The sequence below is a fragment of the Semicossyphus pulcher genome, unplaced genomic scaffold (genome assembly GCF_022749685.1).
Source record: "Semicossyphus pulcher isolate SPU_LCO1_2020_fin unplaced genomic scaffold, fSemPul1.0.p SCAF_1, whole genome shotgun sequence".
NCBI lineage: Eukaryota > Metazoa > Chordata > Actinopteri > Labriformes > Labridae > Semicossyphus > Semicossyphus pulcher.
The window spans coordinates 35,915,035-35,934,631 of NW_027211603.1; the positions used below are offsets into that span (position 1 = coordinate 35,915,035).

Genomic DNA, 19,597 nt, shown 5'->3' on the forward strand with positions numbered 1-19,597 from the left:
CTATTCTCCACTTTTATTGGACTTACTTAACTGGTAAGACTGGTTGTAGAAGGTGGTAGCATCATGTAAACTACCAGTCAAAAGTTTGGACACACTTTCCAATTCACTTGTATGAGAAAATGTGTCTAAACTTTTGATTGGTTGTGTATAACATGCTTTAAGAACTGACTCGGGGAAATAAAGAGACTTCAAGTGCTCAAAAACCTAACAAGTGGCCCACTTATAAGCAGGGGTGTGTATACTGTTTGTGTATTTTTCATTGAATATAATGGCAGCAAAGTGATGCCTCCAAAGATGAGGACTTTTGACAAAAGAAATAGTAAAATCTTGTTATACTGTATGGCAGCAGCTAGCTAGCAGTCCCTCACTGGACATCCTGTGTTCACTCAAGAACGTTTTTAAGACACTGATTTTTGATGTAAACCTGATTTATTAAATGTTTTTACTGCATTCATTTCTGGATCAGTTTGTTTTGGAGAAAATACATCTAGGGTAAATTTGGAACCTGGAAAAAAATAAACAAAAAAACCCTTGTGAATAATAAACACTGAAAGAATCCTAGCCTGAAAATAAGCAAAGCTCCAAGAAACAAGCCAATGTAAGCTGCAGCTTGACTTACAGCCTCTCCTGTCTTTTCTACGTTAAACTGCTTTATTTATGTTTTCACTGGTTTAAATGAACTTTAATTTAAAGTAAAGACCACTATTACATTTTGCAGCATTATCAATCTACGCATTAATAGGCAAGGCAAGTTTATTTATAAAGCATCATTCATACATTGAGCAATTCTAAGTGCTTTATACAGTTAAAAACAGAACAATGTAACAGTATATGCTTCTCAAGTCTACTTAATTATAACTCATTAGTTATAATTTTCCTTAGTTTTTAGAATTCCCAGAATTATTTTCTCTCTGGTCCTAGACTGGAGTAATATTGAAAATGTATCATATATATTTTTTTACATATCTCCCAGCCTTCATGTAATATAATCTAGAGATATAAATAAAGAGATTTGCATATGTTACCCTCAAAATCTATAATCCAGAACACAGCAGGTGAGCTGATGTCGATGGAACAAAGGTTGGATGGAAGACTTGAAACTAGCATTTCCGACATGTCATAACGAGAACAGACACAAACAGTAAGAGTACGGTTGAACAGAGTTTATTGTAACAAATACTTTTCTTTGAAAGGTGAATTTGGTTTGCCACTATAAAGAGGTCCTGGGTTGCGAGAGTAGGGCTGTTGGTTCAGAGGTACCAGAATTCAGAGTCGGAGGCTGGTCGGGTTGCAGAGGTTGAGGTCCTGGAGCTGGTCGCTGGAGGTACAGAGATCTGAACACGAGGAGACACAGACAGAAACACTTCCAGAAAAGAGCCTGAGCTGAGAAAATGGAGGTCTGGCGAAGAGTGGAAGATTGAGCCGGGCTTTTATTTTGCAGAGTGTGTAGGTGGCTTGATTGCAGATGAGCAGCAGGTTTGCAGGCTTGATTGGCAGACAGGTGTGTGGATCCATGCCCAGCTCTTGATGAATACACACACACACAAACACACATGGAGTTATTTCCCTATCTTTATTCAAGAGCATGTTTTTAATTTTGAGAGCATGATTTATTGATTTTGCATTCATATTTTGTAATACTCTCCTTCAAAAGCCTACTTTTGCACTCGAATAGCCTCTCTTTGTGCTCAGATCTGCTCTTCTGCTCAAAATGTATGTTCACACTTGAATATATTGTGCTTGCACAAATTTCCTGTGCTCAACCATTCAACCTTTCTCCTCTCAGTCAGGCCACTATTGTGCGCTTCTGAAACATCTGCTCACGGATTTTTTCTCTGCTCGCAGATTATTCTTTTCTCTGCTCACAGATGCTTTTTGCTCGCACTCCGCTTGTTTTTGCGTCAGTGCGTCAGCTTTACTTTTTAGAGTGTCCCGTAAGGGCGGTTACTCTTAAACCGTGTTCATCCACCTCGTCTTCACCATAAATATATAACTTGCTTTTTCTATGACTTTCAGAACAAATGGTCAGTTGTTTATACACCAGTCTGGTACATTTTTAGTTACATAGCCACACAGTAGCCACATAGCACACTGGACTCTGGTTGGTGTGTGCTGGAGGAGAAAACAAACTACTGCTGACGTAAAAATACAAGAATGCGCATGCGCAGGTGGGTACTTGGACTGCAGAGCCTTGACGATGAGGGTTGAATGTTTTTCCAGGGACGGGCCGGAAGGACTGTTTTGACTGTTACACGAGAGAGACGAGCGCGGTAGAATTGAAAATTGTTAGGTGGATTGCATAAACTGTACTTTGACTGTAGCATCATGTCTACTAATTCTGATGGTTATAGTGACAGGAAAATGGAGTGGATGTTGCCTCGGCCTGTGAGGCTGAAAAGGGCGCATAGAAAAAGACGGGAGAGAGCGAGAAATTGGTCTGATGAGAGTGAGGCTAGACCTAGCACTTATAAGAAATCAAGGAATAGCCCAAGAATCAGAGTGCGAATTAATCAAATACAGCCGAATGAATGGAAAGTAATGATTGAGTTTAATCGTGATGGTGGACACGATCACCCGATCAAACTGACAAAAGCAATTGAGGAAGAAATCGGGAAAATCAAGTTTGCAAGGTTTATAAGCAACAGACAAGTGCTAATACATGCAGTTAGCCTATAGCAACAAGAAAAGATTCTACAGATGACATCACTGTTAGGGGAAAGAATGAAAGCTTATGTCCCTGGAACATTAGCTAAGCTGAGAGGAGTTATCTCAGTGTTAGGGACCAGGCAGTAAGGCACAAGACAGCAGGACTTTTGAGAAAACTTTGGGTTTTTATTTTACCCAAAAAGAACATTTAAATGTACAAACCAAAATTATAACAACTAGGTCTATAAAAGAGGTCAACTTAATATAACTCTACTTAAGCTGAGAAGAACTAAAGTGTGAACATAACAAAAAGACCTTCCATAATGAGATAACCAATGAACATATATAGGGGTTTGGCCAAACCAACTCAAACATAAGGGGTAAACAAAATGGACACTAAGTGAAACTTATACAAAGCTAAACCAACTAAACCCAAATCCCCCCCATGACATCAGAGCATTTGGTTTCTTCCAATGAGCTGGCTCCAGCATAAGAGAGTTCACAACCCATGGCCACGCCTTTTGCTCCAACCAGGAAGTGCCATCCCCCCAACAGTCAGGTAACTCAAGGACAAAAATGTGCGCACTAAATTTAAACAATGTAAACTCAAATGCAAAAATAAACTAATACCAAACCATACTAAGCGTATAAATTGTTTGTGTGGTTAACTACAAAATAAAGATGAACATGTTCTGTTAGACAACCAATGAGGTGAGAGTGTAGGTGAAGGCGAGGGTGATATTACCCTTGTGTGGCTGTGGCAAAAAACACAAAGTTAGTCATTCTACTGTTTGAGAAATCTCTCCCTAAATCAGTGCAGGTGGGATACATGAATTGCACTGTAAGGGAAAACATCCTCAAACCACTCAGGTGCTATGCATACCAAAGAATGGGGCACACTGCCGAACAATGTAAAGGAAATCTAAGATGCTCATATGCTGATGCTTTAAAGAAAATAAGAGGAGAGGGAGCAAATAACAGAAATGACAGGGAAAGGATTCAAAGAAATACAGTGCAGAAGGAAAATAACACACAGGAAAATCAGGCCCAAATCCATATGGATCCTGCTCCCATGACTAGTGCCTGTACACACAAATGCAAAACTGATGACAGCACAATGATAGTAAAGAAAGTGAACATTGTGGCTTTTATCTGCCATACCATGAATGTCGCTGCACAGATGATAAAGAAAAGTGATAAAATCAAGACAATAGTGGAGGCAGCTGGAAAGTTCCTTGACATGAGAGACATTAAAGCAGACCAGGGGTCCGTTTCACAAAGCAGGTTCAACAAACTCTGAGTCTAACCCTGAACTCTGAGTCGATCTACTCTGAGATAGGAAACTCTGAGTTTTCGGTTCCAGAACAGCTGATCAGAGTTAGTTCAATCAACTCTGAGTAGGTTCACCCGGAGTTAAGTGCATGCACGCTGACTGTAAAAAGTCAGCACTAATGGTGCCCCGACACCACGATTCACCATGGCAACGGTACACAAAAAGAGGTCCTCCTACATCACACCAGTGGAGCTCGAAATCCTAATGCGGACGTTCAGCGAATATGAGCATGTTTTTAGAAAAATAAAGTAACACGGCTGCAGCTGCAAAAGAGAGAGAAGCGGCGTGGGAAGAAACTGCTGCTCGAGTTAATGCGCAAGTTTAAACTGGTCTATTTATTTAATACTTAATCACGACCGGAAGCAAAAATTTATATTAATTTAGGAGCAATGCAGCGGGAGAAAAAAACATACATGGAAGCACTTCAATCATATTTTAAATATTAAACTAATGAAATATCATTCAGTGGCTGTTTTAATGTGCATTAGCTTTATCCCTAACATGATGCTGACTTCACATACATTATAATTCATGTTGATTAAACTGAATGTGTTAGTTTAAATAACTAAAAAAATTCCAATAACTTAAGGTGTCTTATTTGAGTGCTCTTGGCAGTGGTGGTGGAAAATCTAAAAATGATGACTTTGACACAGATTTGTTTTTTGATTTTTTTTATCATAATTATAAAAGACTTTTGCAATGCGGTCAGAGCAGCACAGAGATGCAACGTTTCTTCTTTTAATTCGGTAACCGCTTTAACACACGCTTGAGATGGGCTGAATGAATGAGGAAGTCGAATTGATAGAATATAAGAGAATATAAGAGAATATAAAACCGAATCGGTTTTATATTCTAGAGGGAGGAGACAGAGCGAATGTCTGAGTTTCCTGAAGAAAACCTGCCCGCAACCAGGTTAGGTTCATAGAGTCTGTTACTACGGTAACTGACCGAGAGCTTAAATTACCTCACTTTGTGAAACGGAAAACTCAGAGTTCCCCTCATTTCAGGGTTAACAGACTCAGAGTTTTCAATAAACCTGCATTGTGAAACGGACCCCTGATCCATGATCTGCTGACAACAACTGGAGTAAGAGGAAATATTCAAGATGAGGATTGAAGCATTAATCATGGTTTTGCATGTACTACAGTGGAACGCTAGGAGCCTCATAGCCCATGGTCAAGAACTCAAAAAGTATATTTAGGAGCTAGAAGCAGTTCCTGATGGGATCTGTGTGCAGGAAACTTGGTTGCGTCCTCATTTAGATTTTATAATCCCTGGGTTCAGCTCAATAAGGCATGACAGAGTAAATAACGACAGTGGAGGGGGATGTGCCACATTCATCAAAGACGGGCTGTCGTATAGGGAGATTTCCTCCCCTGAAGAGGTAGAGTGTGTTTTTGTTGAGCTCTGTAGTACAGAGAAAGATGGTAACATTAAGGTTATCAATTTTTATAACGCCTGTCAAAACCTAATCACCGACATGTTCAAGGAAACAGCAGGGACAGAATCTAGAAGGGAAATATGGTGTGGGGATTTTAATGTGCATAACAACTTATGGGGCAGCAATCACACTGACAGTAATGGGAATGTTGTCGAGGGAATGATAGATGACAGATCATTAGTCTGCCTTAATGATGGACAGGGTACACGAATGAATGTAAATAGAAACACAGTATCCTGAATAGATCTTACACTGGTGTCAGATCATTTAGCTGATGCTTGTGAATGGTACATCAAAGGGGACTCTACTCTAGGTAGTGATCATTTCCCAGTAGTCACTATCATAAATAAAAATAAGAGGAGGGTTGCACATTTACAAGATGGTGTTGTAATAAAGCTGACAATAGAGGGTAGTGTAGAGGAATGTACAAGTCAAATAACTGAACATATTTTAATAAATGCTGCAAATCAGAGTATCCCAAAAAGAACAACTAAGGGTGGTAAGAAGGTGGTTCCTTGGTCGAGTGAGGAGTGGAGCAAAGTCATTAAAGAACGACAAAGAACTACAGAAAACTATGACACCTGAGAATCTTATAGATTATCAAAGGAAAATGGCAGTGGCTCGTAGAACAATTAAAGAAACAAAAAAGGGGGTTGGAGAGAATTCTGCTCCACCATAGACAGAAAAGTTAAATTGCAAGATGTTTGGTCCATGTTTAAGCAAATGAGTGGGAAAAGGAAGTCAATTAAAATGCCAGCACTGATTAGTGGACAAAACATAGATGTGTTCAATAAAGATAAGGCAGATGTGCTAGGCAAGGCTTTTGCAGCCGTGCATAGTGGTGAGCATCTTGACATCACTCATAGACAGCAAAAGGAGCGGGTTCTCAGAGAGAATGTAGATGTTAGGGAGAAGAGGAAAGTCTTTACATCAACACTAGATACCGAGCTAACAATGAAAGATTTTAAAATAGCCTTCAAAGGTACTGGATATACATCCCCAGGAGAGGATCAGTTGTGTTATGCCATTGTTCCGGCAGCTCCCAGATGTAACATTGAACAAAATATTAGAACTCTTTATTAAAATCTGGAGAGATGGGGTCAGACCAAACTGTTGGAAAACTAATCCTAATAATTATAGACCCAGATAGCCCTGACATCTCACATGTGTAAGTGGATGGAGAAAATAATAGTTAACAGATTGTCATATATATTAGAACAGAAAGGGATGGTTAGTAACTATCAGTGTGGATCCACAGTGGATGCTCTAGTCAGAGTTAGTAATGAGGTTGACACTGAAAATGAAAGAGTTAATGGTAATTGTGTTTTTTGACATTGAAAAGGCATATGATTCAGTGTGGAGGGTGGGGCTGCTTATTAAGCTAAATCAAATGGGTGTTGGTGGGAGGATGCACAACTGGATAATGGATTTTTTGACTGATAGGAAAATAAAAGTTAAGGTTGGAACATATATTTCAAAAGATTTTGGGGTGGAAAATGGCATCCCACAGGGGAGTGCAATCAGTCCAGCGTTGTTCAATGTTATGATAAAGGATATTTACAAATTTGGACAGTTGCATTAAATCTGCATGCCATGCAGATGATGGGGCCATATGGATTAGGGGAGGAAATGTGTCACATGTGATCGAAAACATAAACAAAGCCATAATTCAAGTGGAGAAATGGTTGTATGAATGGGGGTTTAAACTGTCAACCAGTAAGTCAGGCTACATGATGTTCACAAATAAATGTAAGGAACACACAGAGAAGCTTACATTGTATGGACAGCCGATGGAGATGGTGTCAGAATTTAAGTATCTGGGACTATGGCTAGATTGCAAATATACATGGAATATACACATTGAACACATGGAAACAAAATGTAAAAAAGTTATCATTTACTAAGAGCTGTGGCCGGATTTGACTGGGGAGCAGATAAACAGTCATTAGTGGACATCTACAGAGCACTTATGAGTTCAACTTTAGATTATGGGTGTATAGTTTATGGAGCAGCAGCTAAAACAACATTACAAAAAGTGGACCGATTACAGCACAGAGCATTGCGCATATGCACAGGAGCCATGAAGACAACCTCAGTGAATGCACTCTTAATAGAAGCAGATGAGATACCTCTGGAGCTAAGAACTTGCATTGGCATACTGGGTCAAGCTTAAAGAAAGTGGGAAAATCCAGGTACAAAGGCACTACAGAGCTGTTGGGAATATTCCAGGTTCCAGAGACGAGGGTTTGGGTGGACAGGGAATGAATGCGCTAAAATTCATAGATTGAAAGCTATTGAGTTTACTCAGCCCACTCCAGTGAGTAGTGTTCCCCCACCCCTAGTGGTACGCAAGCATATTGCAGGGGGTACGTGGAAACATTTAATAATTTATTTTCAACTTGGAAATACTGAGATAAACCCGTCAATAAAATGGTAGGTGTGTGCTACAACTGGTTTCCCCGGGGAGACAATAACCTGTGGCACAGCTGCACCAAAATCAAAACAGCTGCTTACCTGCAGCCAGGCAAGTATGGATAAATGGCTGAAACGTCCAATTGCTCTGGATTCAGGAGAGGGTTCAGAGGAGCCCACCGAGAAATGCAAGAAAGAGGCCAAACCTAAACCAAGGCAGTACAGTGAAATAAAATAACTCAATGAAGCCAGCCCATTTACAGCGACACCAGAGCACCAAACACTCGGGAAGTGTCGGTAAAACTGAAGAATTTTACAAACAAAAGCTGTCGGAATTTAAGTCATGTCAGACTGTAATGATTAAAGCCAAAGTGTATCAAGCAAAGCACTGGAGGTGTCTTACGCCGTATCTCTGCTTGTGGCTAAATCAAAAAAGCCTCACTCAATTGTTGAAGTGTTAAGTGTTTTGTTCCTGATTTTTAAAGTTTAAATGCCTGTTTAAAGGGGACTTGTTCAAGGGAGCTCAAGTTTTTTGTGGTAAATGTTACAAGAGTTATATATAACAAAGGCAGGTTGATTATTTTGATTTTTTGTTTATTTATTCATAGTACTTATTTATTTTCAAGGCAACATATTATTTATTTTTATGTTTAATTTGAGTTAAAAAGAAGAAAATGCCTGAGAATTAAATGTTCAAATTAAGGAGATAAAATAAAATGATTTTCATTTAATAATCAGTTGTGTTACGTTCTACTTTTGAATAATCATCAACATGTATGAGTGAGGGGGTACTCATGGTATGACAAAAAGGCTCAAGGGGTACACAAGACAAAAAAGGTTGGGAACTGCCCTAAAGCATAGGTAGACATTCCATGTCTTGGGAATGAAAAGAGAATGGAGAATGAATGAAGTGGGGGTTAATACAAGCATATACCTGAGGAGTAACTATTACAGTTATCTAAAAATATACACAGACGGCTCTAAGAACACAAAGGGGTGTGTGGGAATAGGTGTGTACATACCAGAGACTTTCAGATCAACTGTCAGTATATACAGCAGAAATAGTGGCAGTCATTGTCAGTCTACAGTGGGTGGAGGATGTTAGACCAGATCGGGTGGTGGTGTGCACAGATTCAGTATCAGTATTAGAAAGCCTACAGTCAACAAACACAGTCAGAGAAGACTTACTTATTGATCTTCAGCACAGTTTGTTCAGATTGCACAGAGGTGGAATTGATGTACAATTCTGTTGGGTGCCAGCACTCGAGGGGGTGAAAGGAAATGAGACTGCTGACAAATCAGCAAAAGGGGCACTGGAAAAAATATTACAATCCCAATACCTCTCGGTAAAGGAGAGGGAAAAGCAATGATTAAAAAGAATGGAATGGAAATATGGCAGAAAAAGTGGGAGGAAGATCGGAAAAGAAGGGATATCTACAAAATACAAAAGTCTGTTATAACAAAGAACTATGAAGAAAGGAACAGGAAGGAGGAAATCATTATAATGAGACTTAGGGTGGGTCATACTGGAATGAATGACATAATGTATATTCTGGGGAAAAGGAATAATGACAGGTGTGGAAGGTGTGGAGCAAAAGAAGAACATATAACTGCAAGACTGCAAGAGAAAGTCAGATGCAGTCAGTTGTTTGCGATCTGCCAAAAAGAAAGAAAGAAGGTTTTCCTGCCATGCCGGTGACTGGTATGCAGAGCAAGCTGAAGGGACTGGCAGAATAAATACAACGCTTCACACAATAGTAAGTTCAACTGTAGTGCAACAAAGCAAACCAAAAATATGGACCATAAGGCGACCACGCCGACAGGGCTGCTAGTTCAGGCATGCTACATACTTGTACCGCTAGCATGCTAGCGTGTAGCCTGCCATGGTGTTAGCCAACAGTAAACATAAACTTGCTGCCAGAGTATTTCCACCGCACTTGTGTGTGTCATGTTTTGCTATTGCGGTTGCTACACTGTAGTGACTGTAGCTTATAAATTTGTTTTTTTTGTTTTTTTTTACAGGTTCACTTAGAAAGTAAGCCACAGAAAGTGACAGTAAAGATGGACAGTGCGTTATCAGCGATGTCATAATCATGAAATTAACTCTAACCACAACATGATAAAATATGTTGTTCTTTTTATCTACAGGTTTCCAACACATCAAACATCTACCCACAACCAGAAGGCCAAAGTGGCAAAGTCAAATCAGTCGACCAACTTTTTTTATATCGATAGTGTTTTCTTTGTCCTTTAGGTAGAAACTGTATTGTTTTGATGTTGATGTATTTAACTTCAAATGTGCTAGTGTTTTGCTAGTCATCCTTGATTACTACCTTTTTGTTTTTTCTATTGAGTATTATGATGTTTAAAAATGACTGGTCACCTTGAGAAGACGTTTACAAAGTTTACTTGTATACTGTGTTTATCCACTCCCGCCCAGCTTTATCATATATATAAACATATTTACACGATCTATAACTAACAATGTTTATACACAAATTTGGTACATTTTTAGTAAAATAGCCACACCTCAGCCATATAGCACACCGGACTCTCATCGGTGTGGGCTGGAGGAGAAAACGACTTCCCAGTGAGCACCAACCGGGATACTAACGATGTTGTTTGATTGTAAACTATGCCTGTGTTCAAAAATGCCATACCATATACTACATAATATACAACGTACTATATTCTGCATGCGGTAGTATGTACACTGCTCAAAAAAATTAAGGGAATACTTAAATCAAACATCAGATCTTGATGAACTTATAATTCAAGTTGAAAATCTTTACTAATAGACATTGTATAATTTGTTGAGAACAAAATGATGTAACAATGGTCGATGGAAACCAAAACCATCAGCCCATAGAGGGTTCGATTCAAAATCACACCCAAAATCATAGTAAAAAAATGAGATCACAGGCGTATCCAACTTACGTGAATGTCATCATGGCAACTCATGATGTGACTCAGTAGTGTGTATGGCCCCCGCAAGCTCGCATGCACTCCCGACAACGTCTGGGCATGCTCCTGATGAGTCGGCGGATGGTGTCCTGGGGGATGTCCTACCAGACCTGGATCAGGGCATCAGTGAGCTCCTGGACAGTCTGTGGTGGTACTTGGCGGCGTCTGATGCACCGATACATAATGTCCCATAGGTGATCAATTTGATTTAGGTCAGGGGAACGAGAGGGCCAGTCAATGGCATCAATGCCTTCGTCATCCAGGAACTGCCTACACACTCTGTCCACATGAGGCCGGGCATTGTCCTGCACCAGCAGGAACCCAGGGCCCACTGCACCACCATAAGGTCTAACAATTGCTTGGAGGATGTCATCCCAGTACCTAACAGCAGTCAGGGTACCATTGGCTATGACACGGAGGTCTGTGCGGCACTCCAAGGAAATGCCTCCCCAGACCATCACTGACCCACCGCCAAACTGGTCATGCTGGATGATGTTACAGGCAGCATAACGTTCACCACGGCATCTCCAGACACTTTCACGTCTGTCACAAGTGCTCAGTGTAACCTGCTCTCATCTGTGAAGAGAACGGGGCGCCAATGGCGGACCTGCCAATTGTGGTGTTCTCTGGCAAATGTTAATGGAGCTGCACGGTGCTGGGCTGTGAGCAGAGGTCCCATTAGAAGACGTCGGGCCCTCATGCCACCATCATGGAGTCTGTTTCTGACAGTTTGGTCAGAAACATATCAGCCAGTAGCCTGCTGGAGGTCATTTTGTAGGGCTCTGGCTGTGCTCCTCCCATTCCTCCTTGCACAAAGTAGCAAATATCGGTCCTGCTGCTGGGTTGATGCCCTTCTACGGCCCTGTCGAGCTGTCCTCGTGTAACAACCGGTCTCCTGGTACCTCCTCCATGCTCTTGAGACTGTGCTGAGAGAAACAGCAAACCTTCTTGCAACCACACGTATGGATGTGCCATCCTGGAGGAGCTGGACTACCTGTGTAACCTGATTGGGCTGCAGGTACCGCCTCATGCTACCAGTAGTGACAAGGACAGTAGAAAAACACAAAACTATAGAAGAATCAGACAGGAAGTATTAGGAAAGAGCAACTGTCTGTGGCCACCACATGCAAAACCATTCCCTTTTTGGGGGTTGTCTTGCTTTTGCCTCTCCATTGCACCTGTTGTCTCTTTAATTTGCACCATAGCAGGGTAAATTGATTCACAATCACTTGTGCTTCCTAAATGGACAGATTGGAATCCCTGAAGTTTAACTGACCTGGTGTTATAATGTGACGATTAAGTGTTCCCTTAATTTTTTTGAGCAGTGTATATGGATGAGTGTCGCAAAAAAAAAAAACTGAAGAAGACTCTGAAAATGAAAAAAAATTATTATCAAGTGTCCTGTTTCCCATTTAACAAGAGAGCTCCAGTAAAAAGCGTTATTGAGTGTCTTATGTAGCATGAGTTTTAGAATATCACAGAACGTTCAGGATGAGCAGCAGAGAAAGATGTCTGACACAATCTGTTATGTTACATTTTGAGTCAGAAATCGTACCAGACAATATCATGTCTCTCTTTCCCAAACCCATTCAGTGCACACAGTGTTGGGAATCTGGTCACAGCTTGCTTATGTGTAGACTACAAGGGAATATGTGGAAAATGTGAGGATGAGATGTGTAGCAGTACAACTGTGAAAAACAACAAAAGTGTTATCAGTGTGGGGGGATTATGAGGCATGGAAAGCAGACTGTCCAAAGAAGAAAACAAGTGATTAAAACATGAGGATGACATCCAAGAGAAGGCAAAAACATGAGGAAGTACACTGAAAAGCAAAAGAATCGAGTATTGTGCTGCTGATGCAGAAAGGAAGTCTGAAAGAATAGAAGTTATTGTTGATGATGAGAAAAAGCTTTGGAGAATTGCTGGAGAGGAAGTGCAGGGGCTGCTAAGAGGGGCCTTGAGGACCTTTCAGAGGCTACATTGACCAGAGAGTTATAAGAGTTATCTATTTTGATACAAAGTTGTCAAAGAGTATTTTGTCCTATGTTTAGGCCTGTAGTAGGTGGTAATACAACACTTAGGATGCCAGCTGACTCTAAAACTAAAGAAGAAGAAGAGAAGGAAACATGACCATCAAGCCAAACAAGCCCTAAAACAAGACACAGTTATGGATGTAGCCTTCAAAAAAGCCGGCTAAAGCAATATGCAAAATCTTGCTGGCCTGGCAAAAGCTTGTGGTGACAAAAGAAAATGACGGCAACTATATGATATACAAAAAGTTGGAGGAATGAGGAAGAATACCAGAGAACAAATCATCATAACAAGATTAAGATTAGAACACACAGGCTTAAATTTAGCCTATCAATGCACTTACTAGGAAACCACCCATCAGGTCTGTGTGAATGTGGAAGAGAACAAGAAACAGTGGAACATGAAATTTGTCACTGACAGAAATATAAGCTACATAGAGAAAAGCTAAAAAACAGAAACCTGGGGAAATATGGGGTATTGAATGTAAAGAGACTTTTATTTGGTGTACTCAGTTGCTGTACAATGTGTGATTGTGCTGCTGTTTGATGAGGTGCAATGTTTTGTTTTCACCACAGTGGATCGCAGGTCTGCGGGCCAGATGTCATTACATTTTGTTTAGGCCACGCCCAGGCTTGTCTTGTAAGTGGGGTTCAGAGTTCATGACCGAGGGAAAATGTAAGGTCTCACCAAGTCCCAAATAAAAATGCCAGAAGGGCTAAAGAGAATATTGCCTCTGTAAGTTTATTCCCCGAGTTCAGCGCTGGTGAAGCCGCGAAGCTCAGCATATCAGGGACACATCATTAGAGGGATTTGATTTGATCGTTGAGAAATGGGTGTAGACAGACGTTCTCCACAGCACAGTAACTAGCTAACTGACCGAGCATTCTTGGTGCTCTGCGGCTAAATGTTGCAGATTGATTGGTTGAAATTGTTTGGTGCTAACTTACGTAAGCACACATGAAATTTAGTTTTACCGGAAGAAAAAATGATCTGATTTTGATATAAGAATACGATGAAATGGATTTTCTGTATTTTTTTGCCCTATATTGTCAAATAGATGCACAATATGACCGGGGATATGATCGAAAATGATTAAAATGACATTTTTCATTTCACCTCGACTTTAAAGGAAACTGGTTTAATGACGAGGATTTCATTTGTTTGTTTTTTTTAGTTTTTTACCATTCCTGATAGAATTTGACAACTCTGTCCCACACTCCAGCATAGTAGGTGGCGGTATTGCACCCTAAACGCTACTTGCCATCCGTCATCCAAAGAAGAAGAATCCGAAGAAACACTTCCGGGTCAACAGTTATCCCAGCAGAGGTTCGAAGGGCTGCTCGATTTTAGTCCAATTTCTGTAATTAGAGAGGACTCAAAGGAATCTAATCCCACATAAATTGACGAGACAACATGGCAACCACCATCAGCACCCAGCGGGGACAGGTACAGTGTGGGCTTGGACTGTATTTAGTTTCAAATGAGAATCACAGGGAGCTAGGCGAAACTAGCTGCATTGTAGTTTATCAACATCTCGAACAAGCTTCACAAATTCTAGTCATTGAAAAGCAGCATATTGCACACAATGTTACTGACACTAACAGAGCGTGGAAATATTTAGCTACGTTACGTTATGTAACGAGCAAGCCTCTGGAATTAACGAGCCTACAGCAGCTCCGGCTCTCAAACTGCCATCAAGAACGTCTGATGCAGGCTGTCGGTGTTATCGCCCTACTGGTTGCTACTCTAACTGGTTTCCGTAAGCCAGCTGTTTCTGTTTTTATTAAACAGGAGCAGTCGTTTTCTGCCTCGGTCGCCGGATTCGCCACACAGTCATAAACATATGACTTACGATTTTCAACGTTCATACTGCGGCGAAAATGTGTAGGCCTAAGTGAGCAGTTCATCACAACCCCCACCAAAAATAAATAAATGTAAGAAAATAAAGTATTTGCTGGCACTTTTCAACCTAGCTTCGATCTCATCTGAGCAACAATATAATGTCTCACAGCCAAGGGTGTAGTTTTCATTGTAACATTGGTTTTAATTTTTTCTAGAAATTATGAATTCCCAACCAAATGATTGTTTTATCATTGCTAAACACCAGTCTTTCAAAGGATTTCACAACCATAGACGTCAGGGCGATGGGCCTCTAGTCATTCAGTCCTGTGATAGAGGGTTTCTTGGGGACCGGGATGATGGTGGAGAGTTTGAAGCAGGAGCAGAAGCTCCAGAGATCTGTTAAAGATCTGAGTGAAGATGGGGGCCTACTGGTCAGCACAGACTCTCAGGCAGGAGGGGGACACAGCGTCAGGTCCTGGTGCCTTCCTGATCTTCCGTCTCTGAAAGAGCTGACACACATCCTCTTCACAGATCATTATGGTGCATTCCATTTACATTGGATGTCGGAACTGGGAATGACGTCACACCCGAGTTGACTCGTTCCAGTACAACAAGTTGGAAAACCAAGATATGGACCCCTCCACTAAAACAGTTGTTGTGCTTGCTCTCTTGGAATACAGACAACTACAGAGCAAATATGAGGTCCACAACATGTCCACAGATAGAAATTGGACAGTACTGTGTGTACGACTGATTTTAATGAAACACAAGACAGAAGTGATAATAAACAGCTTTCATTTACTGTTGATGCACGGAGCTGCCATCTTTGATTATGAGGTCAGGGTTGGTGAGGCTCCTCCGAGTCGGAAATCTGACCTCAGGGGGCGTTCCAGTTGAAATTTCAAACTGAACGTGGAAATTTCAACTTCCGAGTACAAATGGAACGCACCAATCCTTAGTGCAGGTGGGGGATCAGAGGGGAGGGGGTCACAGGGGGTGCAGGTAGTTCCAGGTTGAAGTGGTTGAGGGGTGTGAAAGGATTGGTTGAGGGGTGTGAAACCTACTGTAGAAGATGTTCAGGTCCAGCCAGTTGTATTTTTTTCCATCGGGGTGGGGGAGTGCTCCTGTAGTTGATGTTCTGCAGGCCTCTCCAAACTTAAGCAATGTCAGTTTTCTGAAAAACTGCTTTTCAGCTTCTCAGTGTAGCTTCTCTTTGCTACCCTGATCTCCTTCATCAGTGTATTCCTGGCCTGCGTGTTCAGGACCACATCCCGACTTCTGTAGGCCTCCTCCTTGGCCCGAAGTAACCTCCTCAGTTTTGCAGTGAACCAACCTGTGTGTGCAGAAGGTTTTGGTCTGCACCAATGACTGTATAGATGGACGACGCATCTCCATCTGCTCCCATTGTACGAAAGTGATGCCAAAATAGCCCCCGTGATAGGCGCTGCCATCTTGTGATGGTGACCTCATATGGAGCCAGAGTCTGCACAGTAGAGATCAGTGGGTGGCGCCGCCGTAGCCACTTCCGCTAACCAAAATGCACACATTACCGGAAAAAACAGCAGGGATCCCACACGCTGGCGTGTTTAACAGCAGAATAGCTTCTTTGTGTTGGTCTGAGGAAACTTCAATGACTGTAGTGATTGTTTTTGTTGCGTTTCCTCTCGCCGTTCGTCCTCCACTCTGCTAATCCGGAACTGAGCGGCTGCAGGAGCTGTATTTGTCAACAGAGCTGTCAATCATCATTTTGACAGCAACAAATAACGAATTAAAAATAAACTTGTCAGAAAAATGAACACTTGGACGTAAATCAGCATGATATTAACTAACTATTACTACAGAAACCATGTTTGAGAAAAATTTATTTGGTGTGTATTTTGATTTTATAGTTTGACTCATGTCCCACCTGTTTACATGGAGGAGGCGGGCTTTATGAACTATACTGCCAGCCAGTCAGCAGGGGGCGCCTGAAATGTTTTGGCTTCACTTTTGGGGTGCTGTCATGTCGTCCATCTTTTTATACAGTCTATGGTCTGAATGGGTGAATGTGACATGCAGTGTAAAAGCAGCTTTGAGTGGTGGCAAAGACTAGAAAAGGGCTATGTAAGTACAGTCCATTTACCATTCTTCACAGTCTTCACTACAGGCTTAGCAGATTTTAATTTCTGCTTGTAGGTCGGGATGAGATGGACCATTTAGAGGTCAGAGAGTCCTAAAGCTGCACAGGGAACAGAGCGATAAGAGTCCTTTAAAACTGTGTAACAGTGGTCTAGGATGTTTGCTTCCCTGGTGGGACACTTTATATGCTGCCTGTATATTGGTAGTTCATGGCTGAGATTTGCTCTGTTGAAATTCCCCAAGAATGAGGAGTAGGGAGTCTGTAATCTGGTCAGCCAGGTGTTGTAACGCTTACAGTTACACAGGCTTGAGGTAGGATGTTAACACCGACCAGAACATACAAGGAGAATTCCCGCGGTGAATAAAACCGCTGCCTGCTACAAACCAATGGAGGAAATGTTTAGATTCTTTCTCTTTTGTTTTTGTTTTTTGTTTTTTGCTTCTTTTTTTGCTATTTTAATCTGTTATTCACTTTGTATGTCTTTCTCTATGATTTTAAATGGCAGAATTGTTTGTTTTTACTGACATATTCGAAATAAACATGACTAAACCAATGAGCCAAGCTGTTGTTAAAGCTGCAGGAGCTTAGATGGCGAAGAGAGCGGACTTTGCTCCAAATTTTGAAAGATTACAACCTCCAGGTCCCTCTCCCTTTCTCTCTGCGATGCTCAGTCCTGCCTCCAAAGCCCTCCCCACAGAGGAGGCTATCATGCGTGTGCAGGCTAGTAACCACGGCAACTGAAGAAGCCAGATATACATGTAAAACCTTGAAATGACCACAACCACAGCTGTTGTATTGAACTATCAACACTATCGACACAGATACATCAAACCAGCGGAAATTAGTGTTTTTACTGTGAATGGTAATCTACAGCTAATTCTATTTAGCAAAACCAACAGCACTTAGTTTGCTAAGAGACTGCGGAAAAAACAGAGCCAACTAAGCAGTACAACTTTTAGCCGTGAGAGCAAAGGCACACAGAACTATCAGGAGAAAGTCTGAAACAGTCACACTGCCTGGGCACTTCACAAAGATATTTTTAGCCACACCGCCATGAAACAACGCTGAACAGCAGCCACATTGACAACAAGCTAACGTTAGCCCGACTGTAACACCAACATCACAGTAACCGCAGACATCTTAGCAATTTTTTTTTTGAATCCTTTCCGCTCCCGTAGCTCTCTCCACCTCGGAAATGCAGCTCCAATGTTTACTCTTGTTTCATTTCTGTCTCGGTCCAAGTCTTTCTTTTTAGCTTGCTTTTCCTCATTTCTCTTCTTCGGTTTAACGGTCTTTGTAGTGTAAGCTGTAGTTATAGAGGAATGGGAAGTTTTTTCATTCCTGGTGGTTTTTAAGCCTTTGTGGACACAAACCAGCTGACACTGCACACACTGAAGAAATTGAGCTTGATGTGAGCATGTGCAGAGTAGTGGTGCTGCGCAGCGTGTGATTGACAGCAGCCTGAGAGCCTGCTCCGCTCTGATTGGTTGTTGTGGTTCGGGAGCGTTGGATTCTTACAAATGTCATTAAGAGCAGTAGGAGGAGCCAGAGGAACAGGATTTTTTTTTTTACTGATTCTCTCTCTCATGTACAACTGCATGTTTAAAGTGACAGTTTGAGCAAATATGACAAAAAGTAGTTTTAATAATGTTACCTATTGCAGCTTTAACATTTCCTGCTTCGGCTTCCCAACTGTAGTTAGAAAGCACAGGGGAGAATTATTGTTGTTCTGCTCCAGGACCGAAGCTGTAGCTAGCACTCGAACATTGTTCCAAATTTGTCAGCACCGAGTTTGATAAACAGACTGAATGAGTAATAGATACAAGAAAGACCTAACCACCGTAACATCTTCACTGTTTACTAACCCTGTTTCGGGCGCGTTTGTGACATCAGACGATGATGCAGCAGAAAAGAGACCGAAAGGAGTATACTTCGCTGGCAATGGGAAAAGAGACAACCGGATCTGAAAAACCTGCGTCAATGCGCTAAATTTAGGTGGGAATATGTATATGACAGCTTGTAGTAGCAGGCTACAAAAGTTAAAATGTTTTTCTTTATGTTGTCATGTATTAAAAGTAGGGCTGTAAAAATTACAATTTTTAATTGCGCAATAATCGCAAATGAAGAATTCAGTTAGAAATTCAGAGTATGCGCCAGGATGGCTGTATCACAAATAAAATAGACTGTAAAGTTTTCTAAGCTGAGTGTGAAAAACTTAAAACAAAGCTTTCAAAAGAGGTAAAACTAAGTTTGGGTCTTGGGTCAATTAATAGGTTAGAATTGAAAATAGCTGCCACCCCACCACCTCGACCAGTGTCTCGAGGAATATTAAGTATTAGGAGTATTAAGATGACTGGGAGGAGTGGCTTCATTTAAGCAAAACATATTCTTCCGGACACAGCCAAGTTTCAGTTTCAAAGATAGTAAATCAATATTATAATCTGATATCACTAATACTAGTAGATGATGGAGATCTGATATTTAACAGACCACATTTAATTCTCATATTTTGTTGGAATACTGTAGTTGTGGTTTTAATTTTTATTAGATTTTTTTTATGCTTTGACTTTTTGTTTTTTAAATTTACATCCATCACTTTTACATATCCCTGCTAACTAGTTTAGGTTATATCAGGTTGTCTATCCCTGAAACGCAGACAACAGGCTGTTGTAGGGCTGGGCTATATTTATTGTCAATATTTATCACAAAATTTAATTTGATCACGCTGCTTGTTTGAACGTATACTGATAAGAAATCACAGCCAAACTTTAGACTAAAATTGACATACATACATACAAAATACGCTCAA

General features: G+C 41.0%; 1 protein-coding gene across 1 annotated transcript in view; it reads left to right on the top strand.

Moving 5' to 3' along the window:
- Positions 1-14,128: 14,128 nt before the first annotated feature.
- tollip (toll interacting protein) overlaps positions 14,129-19,597 on the top strand; it is a 28,873-nt gene continuing 23,404 nt past the window's right edge. Inside the window, exon 1 of the mRNA XM_069676747.1 lies at positions 14,129-14,273. Coding sequence (XP_069532848.1) covers positions 14,241-14,273 — 33 coding nt within the window. The 5' untranslated portion in view covers positions 14,129-14,240. The remainder of the gene's footprint in view (positions 14,274-19,597) is intronic.